General features: G+C 34.9%; 1 protein-coding gene across 1 annotated transcript; it reads right to left on the reverse strand.

The window, feature by feature from the left end:
• Positions 1 to 987: 987 nt before the first annotated feature.
• Positions 988 to 20,411, reverse strand: PRXL2C (peroxiredoxin like 2C). Its single transcript, XM_074281697.1, has 6 exons — positions 19,912 to 20,411; positions 19,150 to 19,218; positions 13,056 to 13,109; positions 12,575 to 12,680; positions 5,271 to 5,402; positions 988 to 1,944 (listed from the first exon to the last, which is right to left on the reverse strand). Exons 1-6 carry the CDS (start codon positions 20,101 to 20,103, stop codon positions 1,817 to 1,819), a joined length of 681 nt encoding a protein of 226 aa, XP_074137798.1. The 5' UTR covers positions 20,104 to 20,411; the 3' UTR covers positions 988 to 1,816.
• Positions 20,412 to 20,839: the final 428 nt, after the last annotated feature.

A 20,839-nucleotide genomic window follows, 5' to 3' on the forward strand; every position in this document is an offset into this window, starting at 1 on the left:
GGTTGCTGTTTTGTGGACTACTGTTCAGGTAAATAAAATTATGCTTTTAAAAAGCAGAAATAGAGCATTGGAATCTAGTACATATTCTGTTGACTGGCTGAAAACACCTGGGAATAAAGCTAATAGCAGGCAGGAGGGCAGAGATGATATATACTTTATCTTGTACTTATATGGTTTTAATGACCTCTATATTTGGAAAGTTTTTCCATCTCAAGTTGTTGGGACACTATGAGCATTTGTCATAATGGCATTTATTTTAAAAATTATTGTGAAATTCTTATGGATCAATGCTATATCTGGGTTTTTGTAGAAAATAGTCTATCTAAAATGATAATACCAATATAGTTTGTCTACTGAATTTTGGGGGATCAGCATTTATTGGGGATTTATTGTCTGAATTTCTGGTATATATCGATTCTAGTGATTATGTTCTATCCAGTAGATACTAAATTTTTGCAACCTTTGTAATGCCAGAGAAATTGAGGCAAGATAGAGATCAGAGAGTTTTTAATATTTTGAATTTCTGAGAGGGAGAGATTGTCTGGGACCAAAGGATCTATTTTGGTCCCAAGGCTTATGTCTTAAAGCATTCAGCATCAGCCTTAAATGTGAGAGTCCAATGATTTTTATATGGCTCCAGAAAGCAGAGTAGACAAAAGCAAGGGGAGGAATTCAAACACTGGTGAATCCAGGAATTTCCAAGCAGGAACCATCAACTGGGTTGGGGGTAGGACTCTAAATTCTGATAACTTGGTAATGAATGGGGTAGGTATCCACTAGAGACAGAAAGTCTGGAACTTGGAAATATGTAAGCATATCTCTAACTAATTTATCTGCCTATGGAATGCTAATGATCAGGACTTCCACCCCTAATTATCTCAGTCCTAATGGTTAGTAAGGGGGGGGTTGCAATCAGGAAGATTGAGGCAGAACAATTTAAGTAAACTGAGGCAGGACAATAAAAGGAAACTGGCACAACACCTTCAGTAATTATTACATGTTATTTATTCTAAGAAAATTTTTCATTTTTATTATTAAAAAAAAATTGAAACATTGCTCTTTTAAAAAATACACCTGCACAACCATATTAATCATATATCCACATTAATCATATTGTGAAAGAAGAATCAGAATCATGGAAATATGTTTAAAAGAATTGTACATCCAAAATCTTTATCAGCTTGTTTGCTGTTTTAAGAGGGATAAAGAAATGGAGAGAGGGAAAAAATTTTGGAACGCAAAATCTTATAAAAGTGAATGTTGAAAATAATCTTTACATGTAATTAGAAAAAAATATTAAGTACAAAAATATATACTTGCCTATATTTCAAACACATTACTTAATTTTCAAACATTTACATCTTTGTTGTCATAAGAAACATGTGCAAAAATGAAAATAAAATGAAATAATTCATAGCAAAACTGTCAGTTGAGTATGTTTTTGTTGTGACTATTTATACATTAATAGTTTGAGTTGAACAATTAACATTTTATTATCCAGTCCTCCTAACATTCAAGCAGAAGGTTCTACCAGATGACCGAACAGGTGGTCTGCCATCTGTGACCACTGGACAGTTTTCTGTGCGTGAAGTGAACTGAACAGAAGTGTGTGAGCTAATGAGCTACTACAAAAAGAATGCCTTATCAAGATTTTTGATGTTTCATAGTGACATTTAGAATACATTAATAACAAAGAAATATTATCTGTTTTATTCAACTGATAGGTCATTTCTTAATAATTTCATAATTTTCTTTTGAAGACTGACTTTCCACCACTCAGGATAAAGTTTTGAACAGAGAAATATGTTTCTCTAACTCATACATCAATAATGAGAGATTTATCTGTAAAATTCACTTTTTGAACTCCTACAAGTTGCAAAATGGAGTTTATAGGTTTGTGATCTAGTCTATTCTTATCAAGGTGTATAAAATGGATGTTGTTACCTGGAACAGAAGAATAAAAACTGAGTTAATAACATAGAGTATATTTGCTAGTTTTTCTTATTAATATTTATTAATAGTAGAATGAAGGGAGCTTTTAAATTTTTAATTAACTGCTCTACAGAGACAAATGAATCACCTGGATTATAGAATATTCTCCATATCTTGCTCTAATAAATTTTAATTACAGCAACAAAGCATGCAAAGAAATATCATGAAGTGAGAGTGAAATATGACCCGTTAAAAGGTCCCAGGGGAAAGATTCTTGAGTTATAACCTTCTGTTAGGTTTTATTCTTTATTATCCAAATCAAGTCAAATGCCTAGTCAGACTAAATGGTAGAATATAGGGATGAGATACAAATGTTGAGAGGGTATAAATCATCCTTGTTTCTAAAATAGTTGAGTAAATAATTCATTTTTAGAATTCCACTCCCAAACCCTGATTAAATGGAATATTTACATTGCAATCATAGCATCAAAGATTTTTTAAGGTAAAGAGATGAAAACACCCCTATGTCTTCATAAAATTGTTCTGCACAAACCTAAATGCACAGCTTTTATTTAGCATTTAAACCCCTTCATAATCAGCCTCCATCATACTTTTCTGTGCTGATTACACACTCATGGTAGTCTAAGCTTTAGTCAATCATAATACTTGCTATAGTTCCCCCTACATATTAATTCCTACCTCAGTGGCTTTGCATGGATTATCCTCCATTTTAGAATACTCTCCTTTAGAATCTCTTCCTCTGAACTCCTTTGCTCCCTTTTATGTCTCATTAAGGGTTACCTTCTTCAAGAAACCTTTTCTGATTCCTTGGGGACAATTAACTTTCTCCCTTATTCAGTATATCACTGCATTCAATATTACTTACCTGTAAAGAATGTAAGCTCTTTGAGGGCAAGTATTATCTCAGTTACTTGTATTCTAAGAACCTAGCACAGTACCTCATGGATTTTTAATAAATGCCTGCTGACATAATTAAAATTTATATTCTATGGTCCATTCCCATTAAACTAAACTGGCAATCACCATTATATAGGAATCATAAAAGGCAAAATTTGAATTTATATCAGATTGTTTTACATAACTTTATCCCATTATAATCACTCCTTTTAAACTACTTTTAAAAGATAAGTGAAATGCTATATTAATCATATTGTATGGAATTAACTGAGTGAAGATACTCTTAGGGGAATATAGCCTTGAACTATACCTTAATTGTGACTTGAGACTTCATAATAACAAATAGAACTATAGCTTAAAGTAATTGCAGGAGTAGGTCCCCTCCAGTTTCCTACCACTTCTTAATTAGCATTTAAATACTTCTTTTTAAATTGATGATGGCTTTGAATTCTCTTGTCTGAGGATATCAGCTTGTCTAGCAGTTATCCAGGGAAATTTAAATTGAGTTTATTATTGACTTGTATTCTTTTTGTTTCAGGGATAGATTTTTGGCTTTAGGGTGTAATCTTGGATTCCCCCAAACAAAGGGAGAAAAGGTCAAGGTGGGGAGAGGGGTTCTGTTCTATTTAATCTAGTATTTTGCAGTTTATACTTTGTGCTTCTTTTACTGACAAACATCTAGTCAGATGGGAGATGCCCTTTCTCTCATATCCTAATAAGCCCCTTTTTGCTTTTTCTTATTCTGAGAGTCTCTGATTCTTTTTGTGGTCAATATTGTCTCATACAATGTTGTAGAAGTGTATGAATAATCACATGAAGTTAACTCTCTCTCCAAAGGGCTTTTGTTGATTGTTAGGTTATTTATTAATATTTCTCTGAATTAGTACGAAAAGTACGGGAAGGTGCCATAGTGGATAGAGCTCACACACACAAAATAACTTTTCATACTGCAGTGAGAAGACTGCTAGATTTTAAGTCAGGGGAGTTGGGTTCAAATTCCAGCTTTGCATGATACTACTTGAATAAATTATTTAACTAACTGCTCTGAGCCTCAGTTTCCACATCTGTTGAAGAGGTTAAATTAGATGATCTGTGTTGTGCCACAGTTGCCTTTTAATGTCCTGACCCAGTTTCCCTAGTTGTCCTACTCAAGTTACTCTGCCTCAGGTTATAACCATTCCCTCTTAATTTTTTGATAGGATAAAGGTCTTATATTTTAGACAGCATTAGAATATCAGGAGCCTCTCCAGTACCTCCCTCCATCACGTCATCCTAGGTGCCTTCTCCATTAGGTCATCTCCATCCAGGTGCCTCCCCCCATTAGGTCATCCCCATCTCAGGTAACTCCCCCATTATGTCATCATTCTTTTTACTCTATAAAAGAATCTTGTATCCCACATTCCCTACTAGATTCTTGGAGATGATAATCTCATTCACCCCTGGAACCAAACCATGGATCCATTTGGTCCCAGTAAATCTCTCCCTTTCAAATTAAATATTAAATTGTTCTCTATTCTCTATCCTGCCTCAGTTTCTCCGGCATTACATCTGTAAATTTCTACCTGTAAATCAATGGCACCTCTCCATTTTCTATCAGCAGCTCTGTTTGCTTTTGACTCCATGGAACATTTTGTGTCATTCTGGATAAATTGATAAGCTGAAATCTCACCACCATGCTAATTCACTCAGTTTTTGTTACTCGATATCTTCATAACTTTCTCAGTTGCCTCTCCCTTCTGATTTAAAGACTGAAGAATATAGCAATAATCTCTTCCCAAAGTTTTCCTTTAAACAGGGCTGAGAAGTTTCAGAATTTTTCCAGGTCAGCAACTCTGCTTGATATTCCCTAGTGCCCACTCCCCCTTTTAAACTTTTGTGTACTGACTTCCCCTCTTGCCCACTTAGATTGTAAATTTAATAACAGGAACTATTTTTTTTTTTTATTTATATCTCCAATGCCTGGCACACAGTAGTTGAATAATGTTTATGGGATTTAATTATGATCCTATGAACTCTGGAACTGAACATCTTGTAAAATATCTGCAAATCACTAAAATATAATTACTTTAGATTATATCTTTTGCTCATACTTTCAATCTCAGTGATGTGACATGACATTATTTGCTTTGTTAATATTGAGGGTTTTATATTAAATTAGTCTTAGAAAGAAAAGTCATGAACACATTTGAAAAAGTAAAATATTGGATGAAAAGATCGAAGTCCCTAGATTAGCCAATCAGTCAATCAATTATTATGTTGGTACAAAATAGCAAAGCAAGAAATATCCAAGCATTTGCTATATTGAAGAGAAGAAACAATGCTTAATTTGAGAATGCCTATGGATTTTAATAATGGTAAAGAACTCACAGAAAGTAGGCAACTAATTAGTGAAGCTACTTGGTTTTAAAACTGAGACTTACCAGGACCTAAAATGAGTGTTCCACCTTGCTGAGCTGGATCTCCTTGAAAATCAAAAATGGGGCCAGTCACGGCTCTCCACAGGCTTTGAATGCTTCCTGAGAGTAGGCTGGATTTCACATGTGGACTCCGCACTAAAATGTTTAGCATTTATCTCTCAATATTAATAATTCATATTTTGTAAGGTTTAGGGTCAAAAAAATCATTAGTCTCTCTGTGGGAAATACACTGCTGTTGGAACAGTGAGCTCGTCTAATCATTCTGGAATTAATTTAGAATTATGCAAGAAATGTAATTGGGGTAGTTAGGTGAAGCAGTAGATAGAATGATAGGTCTGGAGTCAGGAATATTCATCTTCCTCAGTTCAAGAATCTGACCTCGGATAGATAGCTGTCTGACCTTGGCCAGGTCACTCAACCCTGTTTGCCCTCAGTTTCTCCATTTGCAAAAAATAAGCTGGAGAAGAAAATGGCAAACTATTTCAGTATTTTCATCATGAAAATCCTAAATTGGGTCATGAAGAATTGAATATGATTGAAACACCTGAACAACCACAAAGAAATGCAATTACTCTGTTCCTACTTTTTGATCTAGCATTGTTAATATTGAATGTATATCTGAATAAAATATACAGCAGATACTAATGTCCAGTGTATGCCAAAATACTAGTAGAACCAATTTTTATGATGGTGAAGGAAGCAAAACAGTTTGGCTGCTATCAATTGGGGAATGGATTGTTGTGCCACAGTTTCCTTTGATTATTCTACCTCAGTGTCCCTAATTGTTCTACCTCAATTTCCCTGAATTGTCCTGCCTGGTTGCAACATTGCCCCTCCTAATCATCATGATCCAGATAAGGAGAAAGACCTTCAGTCTTAGATTTCAGGACCTCAGACCTTCCCTACTTATCAGAATGTCAGGTGCCCCCCCACCCCCTTAGAACCTGATTGATCATCCATTCCCGCCCTTAGTGCTCTGACTCTGCCCCTGCCTCAGTCTACACCCTGGTATTTTGGAGCCACGTGCATATATACTTCACACGTTAGCTGCTGGATGCTGGATAGTCTCATTCAGTCCTGGGATCAAATCATGGAACCATTGTCCCAGCACAATATCTCCCTTTCAAATAAAATGTTAAAAACTCTCTAATCTCGATGTTACCTCACTTTCTCCAGAATTACAAGATAAATACATTTAAATTAAATATAAAAAGAATTTTTAAAAAATAGCCATTCATGATATCTTCCTCATAAATATGCCAATTTAACCTTACTAGTCTTGCATTCCATTTCCCTCTTATGATTTTTAGCTATAAGGAGGTAATTATAAATTTAATTTATTTTCTTCTCTTCTGTCTGTTGGCCATTTTTTTTTTTCTTCTCTTAATTTGCTCCATTTCTAACCTCACTCTACCACTAAGTGCCTTCTATATATATTTCCTAAGTATTACTTTTTGTAATGGAATGATGGGATAAAACTTCTCTCATTTTCTAAATTTTCTCTCTTCATCCTTCTGGTATTCTTTCTTAACTTTTCCATGTATGCTATTAGCTTTTAGTTAAGTTCACAATGGGATCACAGAATATCAGAACTGGAAGAGACATTCAAAATCATTTAATTCAACTATCTTTTCTATGCAGCTGAAGATAATTGAGGCCCAATAGTGAAGAAAATTGTCCAATATCATACAACCACCATGACAGAAGTGAAATTTACACTATCCCACTAGTCTATATATCTGATCACTAAGCCTTTTTTTTTCTTTTTTTAAAGAAATAAGTCTGTTTCTTATAAGTCTTTTCCTTGATCGCCCTTACTTTTTCCCTTTTTTGTCTTTAACTTGTAATGTTGGAGAAACTGAGGCAAGATAGAGATTAGAGAGTTTTTAATAATTTATTTGAAAGGGAGAGATTGTGCTGGGGGCATGCTCCCCCCCAGGGCTGATGTCCAAAGCATCCAGAAGCTAATGGGTGCTTTCCATGAAGTATACACACACACACACACACACACACACACACACACACACACACACACACACGGCTCAGCTACAGGGGTAAACTGAGGCAGGGGCGGAGTCAGAGCATTGAGAGTAAGAATGGATGATCAATCAGGTTCTAACAGAGTGAGGGGAGGCACCAGACATTCTGATAAATTAGAATCAAGAAGAACAATGACAGAATGGGGGGGTAGAACCATAAATTCTTGATGACTTAGGAAGAGTTAGGAGCCAGGAAGTCTGAACTCCCCCTTATGTTAAGTTTACACATTGACAATTTATAACCTTAGAGTAAGTAGCCCTGAGATATATCAATTTTAATGAACCAGAGAGGAGTTTGCAACTAAAGGGACTAAGGCAGAACAATTCAGGGAACTGTGGCACAATGTACTGACTAGGGTTTTGTGAAAATAGCCCTGCAAAGATTATCATACTCAATTATCATACTCAATCAAGACTCAATTTTACTTTTACATTTGTCAGTCATGTGAATGAATCCAAAAGTCTGAAATAGTTTTAAAAAGAAGGTCATTAAGTTATTTGGTTCTGAGAGAGCCAGAAAGAGGCTTCCTCCTTGAATCTTAGATTACCTTATAGAATGATTCCAGACAAGGATATAAAGGACATTTGCCTTATTAATCTCTAATAGGCAGAAGGGAGTCTTCAGAAGAACAATCTGAGATATATATATCAGCTGGTAAGGCTATCTAATTTTGGGAGTCTAAAACACAAGCTTTGGATGGACTCAAAACAGGACCTGAGTAAATTCTGAACAAGCACTGGGTGGGATCTAAATTTTCCTTCACAGCTGTCCAGCCTCCCTAGAATGTTAGGATTAGCCTGACCTTGACACACTAATCTTTTAATTAGACAATTTTCTAGCCATATAAAGCTTGGATTGGATAATATTAATAAATGATAAATAAATAACAAACATTTTCTCCATTTTTTTCACATAATTTTTTCACAGACAAAACTTTTCTCATAGAACAAAATTGACATGTACTTCTCATTACTCTACCTCCATGCATTCACCCTAGAATAAATTTTATTGTTTTAGAGATGTGGTACAACTTGGATACTTTCCCAAGGACTCTGCACATTCTTCTATGACAGTATGTCTTTGTACCTTGTCTACCAATTATTTTTACTGTAGAAATACTCTTCTCAAGGCTTGTTGTCTAAAATGATTCTCAACTGATAATCTGGGGGTGAAGCACATTAGTGGAAGCTTAAAACATTATATGTGGTATAATGGATAATCCTGGAGTCAGGAGGACCTGAGTTTAAATCCACCTTCAGACACTAAATACTTCCTAGCTGTGTGATCCTGGGCAAGTCATTAACTCCCATTGCCTCATAAAATTTAAAAAAAAAAAAAAAAAAAAAAAAAAGATTTTAAAAATAAACAAACAAACAAACAAAAAACCCAAAACACATATCCTGGCCAGCCAAGAGATTTGGACTTTGTGAGTGATAAAAGAGTGAAGTCTGAGGTGAAAGTGAAATGTCTTTTCAGCAATACTATAAAATTGTCATTAACTTACAAGGGGAAATAGAATGAACAGCATTTGAAATGTGTCATATTATTGGTATTTCTTCTTGTGTGTTGGTTGAATCCTTTGTATCTTAAATATTTTCTGTGACAAAGAATATAAACAGTTGCCTTTAGACTCCATCTCTGTGTTGTACATTAACTGACTTTTCTAGAAGATACTCTATTACCCCAATTTTGGATAGATCCTGGAACTGGGCTAAATTTAAGCACTGTTTTAAAAATTTCCTGTAAGTTCTACCCTAGGATGAAGACATCGTCAGACACACACAAAAAACCTGACTTTCCTCCCAGATGAATGGGCCGGTGTTAAACATAAACCTAGAACTCCTTATGAAAAGGGGCACCCTGGACCATGGAGTATATTATTATTTTTCAAACTTTACATATTTGCTGTAGGAATCATTCTTAATTTAGCCATAAATTAAGCCAAACTAAACAGTTCCTATCTTATTCATCTGTAAAATGAAAGAATTGCATTAGAGGGCCTCTGAGGTCCCTTTCATTTCTGTATATGATCCTATTATCCTAATTACACAGAACTCTATGACTGTAGATGAGTGTTAAAATTTTCAAAGAGTACGGAATGATGCTCTAAAAATGTCACAGTCATGATTCAAATGATACTTCTCCGTTCACACCTGCCTCTTTTCTGTCTCCCAACCCCCCAAATAGGATAACTACTATTTTAGGGTTCTAATAGCCTAAATAAAGACTATCTTAAAATAAGAAATTATTATCCTTCATAAAATAACAATTTCAAAAGCCTCTGAATAGAGGAAATAATAAAGAAGTTCCACAAAATATTTCATGCAAAATATATAATACATAAAATATCTGGGAGTGTGTTAAGACACACTCAAGACATGTAACTACAATTATAAAATACTGTAAAAAATTAAGAAATGACTTAAATAATTGGAAGAATTGCTTCCAATTATTTGGAATTGCTTATTATGGGATCACACCAATATAATAAAAGTAACTATATTATTTAACTTAATTTACTGATTTTAATACCAGATTAGTCAAACTAGCAAGGGATTTTATGCTGCTAAATGAAATAACAAATTTAATCTAGATCAACAAAAGTTCTAGCTCCTCTAGGCAAATAACGGAGAAAATGTGATTTTATATGATACAGAAACAATAATTACATCTAGTTTGTTATTAGTTAATAGAAAAGCAAATCAGTGAAAGAGACTAGATGAGGTTTGTGAGTGAACCAAACTAGCCAGTATTCAATAATTTTGAGAACAAGAAATACTGGGGTAATAACTTTTTTTTTTTTTTTTTCTCCCTGAGGATGGAGTTAAGTGACTTGCCCAGGGTCACACACCTAGGAAGTGTTAAGTGTCTGAGCCCAGATTTGAACTTGGGTCCTCCTGAATTCAGGGCTGGTGCTCTATCCACTGAGCCACCTAGCTGCCCCCGTAATAACTTTCTATTGACAAGAACTGATGGGGGAAATTGAAATGAAATTTGGCAGAAATGATCTTTAGACTTAAAAAAACCATTTTATTTTATACCAATTTATGCTAAAAAATAGAGATATGACCTGAATATAAAAGATAAATACCATTAAACAAATTAAAAGATAATAAAACTTTTAGGTATTTCCAAGTATAGCTAACGGGTGAGTTCTGACCTAAATAAAGGCAATTACATGCACAAAAAATATGAATTTGACAAAAGGAAAAAAATCTAAAATTGGCAATTTAGATTAGGAAAGTTTTGAATGAACACAATTCAACTAAGATAAGATGGGATGTAGTCAAATGGGAAAAATCCTTCAATCATGTACCTCTAATACGAATCATAAGATACTGGATTGAAGCTAAAAGGGACCTTTGAAGCCAAATGCTTCCTTCCTCCATTTTACAAATGAGGACATTGAGACTTAAGGACATGAAATGAGTTACCCAGCATCACAAAGAGAAATTGAAGCAGGATGTTAATTCAAGCCTTCTGGATTTTAAGGTTTCTCTACAGTGTGTTTCTGCTACATCCATGATATATATATATATATATATATATATATATAAGGAACTTAACCAAAAATGGAAGAACAAGAGCTGTTTTCCTATGGAAAAGTGGTTAAATGATATGAAAAACCACTTCTCAAAGTTTTGGAGGGGCATGACCAATCTAGGCAATGTTTTGCTTGACTTTGTATATTTATCACAAGGATTTTGTTTTTGTTCTTGTTTTTTTAGTGGAGATATGGTGAAAGGAAGAGAAAAATAGATTTTTTGTTCATTGAAAAGAAGTTGAATTAAACTGAACAAATAAAAAAATTGCAACCTATTGAAAACATGAAAGATTTCTCTAATTCACTAATAGTAAGAGGAATGAAAATCAAAACAGTTTTGAGGTTTCACCTTGCACATGCAAATTAGCAATGACAAAAGATAGGATAATTTATATTGAAGATTTGGGACAGTTAAGTGGTTAGAGTAGTGCCTGGGGTCAGGAAGTCCTGAATTCAAATTTGACCTTAGCTATATGATCTAGGCAAATCATTTAACTTCAGTTTCCTTATGTGTAAAATGAGAGTAATAATAATACATACCTCTCAGGATTAGTAGATTCCAATGAGATAATAAAGTGCAGAGGACAGTGTACCTGGCACATATGTTGTTGTTGTTGTTGAGTCATGTCCAATTCTTTGTGATTTCATTTAGGGTTTTCTTGGCAAAGATATTGGAATTATTTGCCATTTCCTTCTCTAGTTCATTTTACAGTTGAGAAACTAAGGCAAACAGGATTAAATGACTTGCCTATGGTTATAGAGCTAGAAAATGTCTGAGGCTAGATCTGAACTTAGGAAAATTCCATCTTTAAATATTTATCCCAAAGACATCAAAGAGAGAAAATATGGTCATACTGAATACCAAAATATTAACAACAGCACTTTTTATTATATCAAAGAAGTTGGAATAAAGTAGTAGCCCAGTGAACTAGGATATAGCTAAATAAGTCATGTCACATGAATATAATGTAATATCATTACAATGTAAGCAACAATGAATATATAAAGAACAGGGGCAGCTAGGTGGTACAGTAGATAATAGCACCAGCCCTGAAGTCAGGAGGACCTCAGTTCAAATCTGGTCTCAGACATTTAACATTAACCTCCTAGCTGTGTGATCCTGGGCAAGTCACTTAACCCCACTTGCCTCAGACCAAAAAAAAAAAAAAATATATATATATATATATGTGTGTATGTGTGTGTGTGTATACATATATATGTATGTATGTATATATATACGTATATACATATACGTATATATATACAGAGAAATGTAAAGAGATTTATATGAACTGATATAGAAGATAGAGACTTAAGAAAAATAAATCTGCATAGTGACTATAAAAATGCAAATGAAAAAACAACAAAACTGAATACTGAGTGATTATAATGACCAAATGACCCAGTAGAAGAGGTGAGAAAAAGTTGATTCTTAGCTGCTTCCTAAAGGGGATAGACTATGGATATGTAATACTGTATACATTTCAAGCTCAACTGATATGCTGGTCAGTTTTTCTTTTCTATTTCTTTACAAACATGTAGGGGAGTTGGGAAGGTGAAATTTGGAAATTAAGGTGATGTAAAAGGAAAATATCAATAAAATTTTTAAAGACCCCTGACTCAGTTAACCCTTCTTTTTTTCCACTATCATATATCTTTATAGGCCCATAAAACAATATTTATGTTTTTTACTAGTAAACTGAAAACTTGGAAGTATATTTACCTGATGTAGTAATTCCTTCACCTTTCTTCATTCCAAGTTTTCTATAAATTTTTCTCTCAGTATCAACATAGATTTCATGAGAATACCCTGTCAGCTTGCAGAAAGGCTAGGGAAAAAAAAGAAAAAACCAAGTCTTCCAAAAGAAAAAATTATAAAACACTGATTTAATTTTATTTGTAAAAACTCAACTTGCAAGAAAAATATTTACATATTGCACACATCTGAAATATGCTGGTTTAATCTCACTTTTTTTCTAAGTGGAAAGGAAATATGGCACAATGAATACAGTTAGGAAGACTTGGATTCAAGTTCTATCTCTGTCCTTACCCTTGTATTCCCTAGGTGAGCATTTGAGACATGACAAGGCACAGTTGCAGTTCAGCACCAATGGGGGAAATTTCCAAACTGGGAGCTCTTGACATCAACAGAATCATAGGTTTGGATCAAGAAATACAATTTTTCTTATTTACTGACTACATACCTCAATGTGTTGGAAAGATGATTGTCCAATAACTATTAGTGTGATATTAGCATCCTTTAAAAAAGGAAAAAAAAAAAAAGATGTGACTATGTAAGATTTTAGCTTGATGTTAATACAGTCTTATAAAGCATATTTTAAAAAATCTTATTAGGACTATTTGTTTTAATGTCTCCTCACTCTTCAAATTTTATTCTATTTTATTTACAGAATCATGCATCATCAGGATGAAAGAATTAAAAATGCATAAGCAATAACAAAAAAAGTTATGCTAATTCTAAATTGTGAGATCTGGCAATATGGCTAAATGGGAAGTCATGACTAAGCCCAGCTCTCCCTGATTACCTCAAAATAGTAAAATGAAATAATGTAAACAAACAAAAAAAAAAAAAAAAAAAGAAGGAATATGAAGCATTTCCCTTACAAGGAAAATCTTAAAGAAGAAAGATGAACAAACAAGTAAAAAAAAATTTTCCAGAGTGGATATCTTCAACATAAAGAAGATCCAATTCACTTCCAGTTGATCAATGATGGACAGAAACAACTACACCCAAAGAAGGAACACTGGGAAGTGAATGTAAATTGTTAGCACTACTGTCTACCTACCCAGGTTACATGTACCTTCGGAATCAAATACTTAATGTGAAACAAGAAAATGGTATTTACACACATATATTGTATCTAGGTTATATTGTAACACATGTAAAATGTATGGGATTGCCTGTCATCAAGGGGAGGGAATAGAGGGAGGGAGGGGATAATTAGGAAAAATGAATACAAGGGATAATGTTATTTAAAAAAATTACTCATGCATATATACTGTCAAAAAAATTATAAATAAAATTTAAATTTTTTTTTTCCCAGGGGGCAGCTAGGTGGTACAGTAGATAAGAGCATCAGCCCTGAAGTCAGGAGGACTTGAGTTCAAATGTGGTCTCAGACACTTAACACTTTCCAGCTGTATGACCCCAATTGTCTCAGAAAAAAAAAAAAAAATTCCTGAATAAAGAAATATTTTGACATAAAAGAAAAGAAGAAATCCCCATTGAGGTAGAACAAAACTCCAGAAAACAGAATGGGCAACCCTCACTTTTTTTTTTGAAACTTGATAAAAGCATTAAAGGAGCAATAAAGGGTAAAATCAGAGTTTTTTGTTTGTGTTTTTTTTTGCTGAGGCAGTTGGGTTAAGTGACTTGCCCAGGGTCACACAGCCAGGAAGTGTTAAGTGTCTGAGGTCAAATTTGAACTCTATCCACTGCGCCACTTAGCTGCCCCATAAAATCAGAGTTTTAAAGAAAAATTCAAAGAATGGAAATGGTTCAGGAGTAAAGCTTTCTTAAAAAATGAATAAAACAGTGGACATCATTAAAAAGAGAAAGAGATGAAAAGTCAAAATTCAAAGGAAAGATCAGAGTTAGAAGAACCTGTAAGACTCCCTAAAGTTACTCTGAGGACACAGATTGGTGAGATAATTGTGGCAAGCCCTACAAAACTCTTAAATTTTGTAATGTTTTCCATAATTTTTGGTCTCCCTAGTTCTGTAGCCCATTCTTATTATGTGTATGAAGATAAACTGTTGCTTTCTAGAATTTTGTAACTGCCAGGTGCTATCTCTCTCTCCTCAGATGGAGGACTAAAATGAATCAAAACCAATTGCTGTAGAATAAACTTGTACACACATATTTATACATAACAATATTAAGAAGTAAGGGCTTTAACAGTTTATTAGGATCCTTGTATAAGAGACATTTATTTATCCTCTTCTATGGAATCTGAGTTAGAATTTTATATGTTGAATCCTAGAGAAAAAAAACCACTACAGGAGACTTTTGATTCCTCACTTCAGAGAACAACTTAAGGTCATTTTTTCTGACACCTGCCTGGTAATTGGAATCTATCCCATGAGTATTTATTATCCATGAATAATTACTTCACAGGTTAAGTGCCCATCTTGGCCCAGATGGTACCATAACAGCAAGCATTGCGAATACTCTCCAGGAATCTCCTTCTAGGTTAACTTTGAATACATCCACTCTCATACTTTACAACTAATTACTGTGCTCAGAGATAGAAAAATTTAGATTTTGAAACTCTGTACCTTGTTCCATCAATCACTACCCTGGAATGCTAGAAAAGGAAGAAGTAGCTCTTAAATTTATGAGAGATGGGACTTTTACTACATAAAAAAAAGTAAAGCTGGCAGGCCATAGCATCACAACTTGCGGAACAGCCATATCATTGCCTCAAGGAAGGTGTGGAGGCTTTATGCATCCTACTAATGCATCTAGTCATATGTAAATATTATATGTTAATAAATCTTTGACATTTAAATTTGGTATGTGACCTTTTTTTTCTCTTTATAATTAGGACATTTGGGCTACTTCATAATTACCATTTTGGAGAGGTATTTGTCACCAAATAAAAGAACCAAAATTAGCAGAAGAAACTAATCAAGTCTCCTCATTATAAAATTTCTCAAATTCAAAGAGACCTCATTTCAATTGCTTCAGTGAATGGCCCTAATTTAATAATCTAATAACTGGCTTCCAAAAAAAAGAAGAAACTCATGATTAAACAGAGTGCATGTATACGACATTGTAAGAAATTGTGTAAGAAAATCCCTGTTGGTATTGAAGCTAGAGGGCAAAGTGTTGGTTTACAAATTACTAAGAGAGAGGAACTCTAAATTTAACTTGCCCTTAAAAGTATTTTAACAAACTTCAGAGCTTCGGTAAACATTTCAGAAGCAGCTAAAAAGGCACAGATCACATAATATATTTGGAACTGTAAGAGACCTTCAAGATCATTTACTTGTATCTCATTTTACAGATGAAGAAACTGTAAAGTAAAGAGGTTGAGTGACCTACCCAGAGTCACACAGATAAGTCTCAGAGGACTTAAACTCTTCATCTCTGGCTCCAAATACAACATTCCTCCTACAGCATCATATTGCATTAGGTATAAACTGAAAAATTAAAGATTAGGCTGGAATATAAGATACCAAAAAGCAAAGGAAAGTAACTTGTACCCAAAGATAATTTATCCTTTAAAAAAAAAAAGTAAAATAATTATCTATGGGGAAATAGCATTTTTAAATACTATTTTATTTTTCAAAATGTACATAAAGATAGTTTTCAACATTCACCATTGAAAAACCTTGTGTTCCAAATTTTTCTCCATTTCTTCTGTCCTCCCGCCTCTCCAAAATAGCAAGCAATCAAATATAGGTTAAACATGTGCAATTCTTCTAAACATGAAAATATTATTTTTAACCTAATTGATATTTTCACAATATATTTTAAGATCAAAATTTAAATTTAAAAATTTAAGATTAAAAACTTTAAAAATGTAAATGTAACAAACAGTAGCATTCTGGATTTAAATAAGAAAACCTAGATTTGACTCCCACTCTGGTCATTTAGTTGTATGACCCAAGGAAAATCACTTAACCTGCCCATGCCCTGTTCCTTATCTGTAAAATGAATGCATTGGTCTTGATAGGGTCACTTCTAGAACCAAATGATGATCTGTTTTCCCATATTCAAATACAAGATGCAAAGTAGAATCAAACCTACTCTTATAGGTTGTGGGAATCCTGTTAACATTTCATGCAAGGAGGGGGAAAGGAAGGAAATAAACAGGTAGTATCTACTATGTGCCAGGCACAGTGCTAAGAACTTTACAAATATTATCATTTGATGCTCACAACAAATTTGTGGATCAGGTATTATTATCATCTTCATTATAAAAGTTGGGTAAACTGCAGGTTAAGTGACCTTTTCTGGGTCACACAGCTAGGAAGTATCTGAAGTGGAAAGCAACTTCAAGTCTTAACTTCAGACCCAGCACTCTTTCCATTACCACCAGCTATCTCAGAGGACTAAAAAATGAGCATTGTGGTTAGTCCCTAAGATTTTTGTAGGTGATAATAGAGGGTCTGGACAGAATGCCACTAGTATTTCATGAAATCAGAGGGCCATACGTGAAGGTCATTCAAATAAATAAGTTGTCACCAAGAGGCAAAAGAATTCAGATTTTAAATAGTTACCAAATTCATATAGTTAAAGCACACACCCTTCCTTTTTGTTAAAAGTCAATTAATTAGAAAAGTGCAACGTGTCAAGTTATAGTAGTTGTTTTTAAAAATGCCCAACTATTAGAAAGTTTCATTATTTAGGTACATATAACTTACGTGGGTATATGGAGAAGAGGGTGTTGGGAAAAATCTGCTGTGTCAAAAGAAACCTATTGGACAGCTAGTTGGTGAGGTGGCTAGAGAATCCAACCTGAAGTCAGGAGGACCTGAGTTCAAATTTGGCCTCAAACATTTAATATTTCCCAGCTGTGTGACCCTGGGCAAGTCACAACCCCAATTGCCTTAGCAAAAAAAAAAAAAAAAAAAAGGAAGAAAACTATTAATAAATTTTAAAAGTACTTTAGAGACAGAAATTTTAGTTAGACAGCTCTTTCAATAAGTAAGATTTCCCTAAATTATATATTTGATGAATTTTCTTAACATAAAAATATGAGGGAAGAATAGAAGCAATTGAGAGTAGAGTTATTTAATCAGATACTCTCTATTTATTTTATTTTTATAAATCCCAATCAGTGAAGAATAATCAGATAAACTTTTGCTGAACTTAAAGTACTGAGATTTAAATTCAGAAAATAAAATTTACATTAAAATTACACTTATATCTCTGAAGCATCACAAGTGGCCATTTCTGGATAAGAAACACAGGGAAACTGACAATAAAAGTATGTGTAACCCGGGAGAAGGATTGTTATTCTACTGCAATAAAACAATAAAAATGATAGATTTTATAGCCTAGTATCTCTCAATCCTTATTTTCTGTAGGTATTATTGTGTTTTTGACAATTTTTCTATATTTGACTACTGACTATTTGCATTGACTGTGAAGATATCATCTGGTTCAATCTTATGTTATTTATTTACTCAGCTGCTGTTTGCTTACTGGGCCTGTGATTTATTACCATCCTTGGGTTTTGAATGGTACTAACACAAACTGCAGTATTGCCTACACCCAGTGTCACATTTATACTGAGACCACCTGACTAGAAAGCATTTGAAATCTTGGACCCCAGTCTTTAATCTAGGACAAGTTCCTCAGCCTGTGAAAAAGGGCTCTGAAATTATCTTTAGACTGCAAACATAGGACAAAAATAAGTAATTTGGTGGTAAGAAAGAAGCTTGGATAATTGATGTTAGTTAAGAGAATGAAGTGACAGTGGATAGAATGTTGGATCTGGAATCAAGAAAAACTGAATTTGAATTTTGCCTTTCAGACACATAATAGCTATGTGAACACTGGAGTCTCTTTAATTTTTTTCAGCCTCAGTTTTCTCATCTGTAAAATTGGGAGTAATGCCTATCTCACAGGATTTGTTGGATCAAATGAAAAGATATATGCATAATGCTTTGCAAATCTTAAATACTGAATAAATGTTAAATATTATATGGCAGGATACTGAAATAAATTGTGCATATCTGTCCTGGTGAAGACTTAAGAGGTAAATTATATTTATTTGTAAACATCATTTGAAAAACTCATATATGGAAGATTAATCTTTCGTGGCCCCAGAGCACAAGAATTAATAGTCATAGGCACACCTTGCAGAAAGGCAGATCAAGGCTTAATGTAGGGGAAAACTTCCTAAAAATCAGAATAAATGGAACAGACTGCCTTTTGAGACTATGGGTTTAATATTAAAGCAAAAGCTAGCTGACCACATTTTGGGCATGTTGTAGAAAACATCTTGGTTCAGGTGTAGTATGAACTCTATGACCTCTGAGGTCCCTTTCAGTTTTGACATCCTGTTTTCATACTATCATTATCCTAAACTGCTGTTAGTGACACATATTTATTTTGTTTTTGTTTACAAACAAACACACATCTTCTATTTACTTACATGCACAAAACATACTTTTTCTGATAATATAAAAGTATTTGAAGTCAGAGGATGTAATATGTAATTCTAATACTTTGCAGCTTGGCACCCCTAATAGATGTGTATTGATGGACTAATATATTCCTTGCACAGTTAACCCTTGATTATCTCTATTTAGGAAACTTACTTGTAAAAAATTCTTGGGAATTTTGGCCAGGTCTTCCACATATTCTTTGCAGATGTAACACAAGAAATGCTGAAACATCAATGCAACAAGGTAGGCAGATTAGGAACTCACACCAATGTGAAGTAACCCAGCGTCCAGAAAAGGCCGCCTTTTCAAACATTTAGCAAAAGGTGTTATGGGGGAACCACTCATACTAATACTGCAAAGAATATATATATATACCAGCTCCTTTGGTTGTTTTGTTTGGGAACAAGGAGAAAAGCAAAGAAATGCATTTTTCAAACCAAGGACTGATGAATCAGACAGCTATTTTGCATTTCCCCTTCCCAAAACAAACCTCTGATACTGTGGTGGGGAGCAGGGCCACAGACCTGGGTATTCTTTCTTTTGGTTTCTCTCTATGTTGGATGGGACCAGAATATTTTGATGACTATTTCACTATACTTGGTTTCTTCGGTAATCAATGTATTTTAAATATTAAAAACACCAATCTGAGAGTAGGTCACTAGACTTTACCAATGTCAAAAAAGATAACCAAAGTTAAGAACCCTTGCCCCAGGAAAGGCCTTTAAATATTCAGGGAAAAAAATTAAAAAGCAATACAGCTCCGCCTGTGCCGGATCCCCAGGAACCTACAACCCCTCCTTCAAGTGGGTCAGAAATAACTTTAAGCCTAGGCCAGCAAAGGCAGCTGTTCCAGGGAGGGAACAAGAGGCAGCACAAGCTCCCCTTCCGAAGTGGGACTCTGCAGCCAGGTCTCACCCGCACGAACACTACGATGGCCCGGCGCTCCCGGAAGAGCGCCCCGAACGGAATCCCTTTGCCAGAGGCGTCCAGCACCGGGAGCTCGGCCACGTCCTCGGCCAAGGGCACACCGAGCTCCGTCTCCGGCGGCTGCAGCGGGCCCAGGCTGCAAATTTGCTGGGTGACCGCTCCGAGCGCAGCGCTGGCCATTGCGGCGCCTTGCCCAAAGCCCTGGCCACTCCTTCGCCCCGTGGGAAGCTAAGCTCGCGGAGGGACACGAAAGGTGGGGCGGCAACGTCCCCCCTCGGTAGCTTGGGCGGACTACGTAGGAGAATCAGGGAGGTGGCTCAGTGTCTCTTTCCCACGGAGCCTGTGGAGGTGGAGCTCTCCGGGCTGAGGAGGGTGGGCTGGCCTTGGCCACATCTGCCCTCCTTTCCTGGACGGGCGAGACTTGCGTTTCACGTCTAGGCGTACGCACACAGACACAGACACACAGCCGCCTTTGGCCTTCCTAAAATGGAAAAAAAGAGATTAAAAAAAAAAAAGCGTTGGATATTATTAGCTTCGGGCACACCGAGACCCCCCACGCCCACACTTAGCTGTGATCTTCTGCAGGACTGGATGGAATCTCTAAAGACAGTGGGATGTACATTTCCTCAGGAGAAAAAGAAAGATTGGCTCTTGGAAACCCAGAGCTATTTAAAGCACATATCTTTTAACTCAAAAGTTATCTCATTTTCCCCTTTCAACCTGATAAGCAGTGTGGGTAGAGGATTGGCCTTGGAGTCAATACTTCAGTCCAAGTCTTGTTTTGGAAACACATTAGCTGTGTGGTCATGGGACAAATCTCTTAACGCGGCCCTCTAAGAGTATATATATATATATATATATATATATATATATATAGTAGTCCAATTGCCAGCATGCACCTGTGGGGAATTTTCCA

Source organism: Sminthopsis crassicaudata, chromosome 1 (assembly GCF_048593235.1).
Source record: "Sminthopsis crassicaudata isolate SCR6 chromosome 1, ASM4859323v1, whole genome shotgun sequence".
In the NCBI taxonomy this organism is placed as follows: Eukaryota; Metazoa; Chordata; class Mammalia; order Dasyuromorphia; family Dasyuridae; genus Sminthopsis; species Sminthopsis crassicaudata.

Bases quoted from the DNA above. Each gene is read 5' to 3' on its own strand.
- PRXL2C (XM_074281697.1), bottom strand. From the start codon at position 20,103: ATGGCCAGCGCTGCGCTCGGAGCGGTCACCCAGCAAATTTGCAGCCTG. The intron at 19,219-19,911 runs GTGAGACCTGGC...TTGATGTTTCAG, and splicing joins CCATCGTAGTGTTCGTGCGG to CATTTCTTGTGTTACATCTG. The intron at 12,681-13,055 runs GTATGTAGTCAG...TTTTTTCCCTAG, and splicing joins CATCTTTCCAACACATTGAG to CCTTTCTGCAAGCTGACAGG.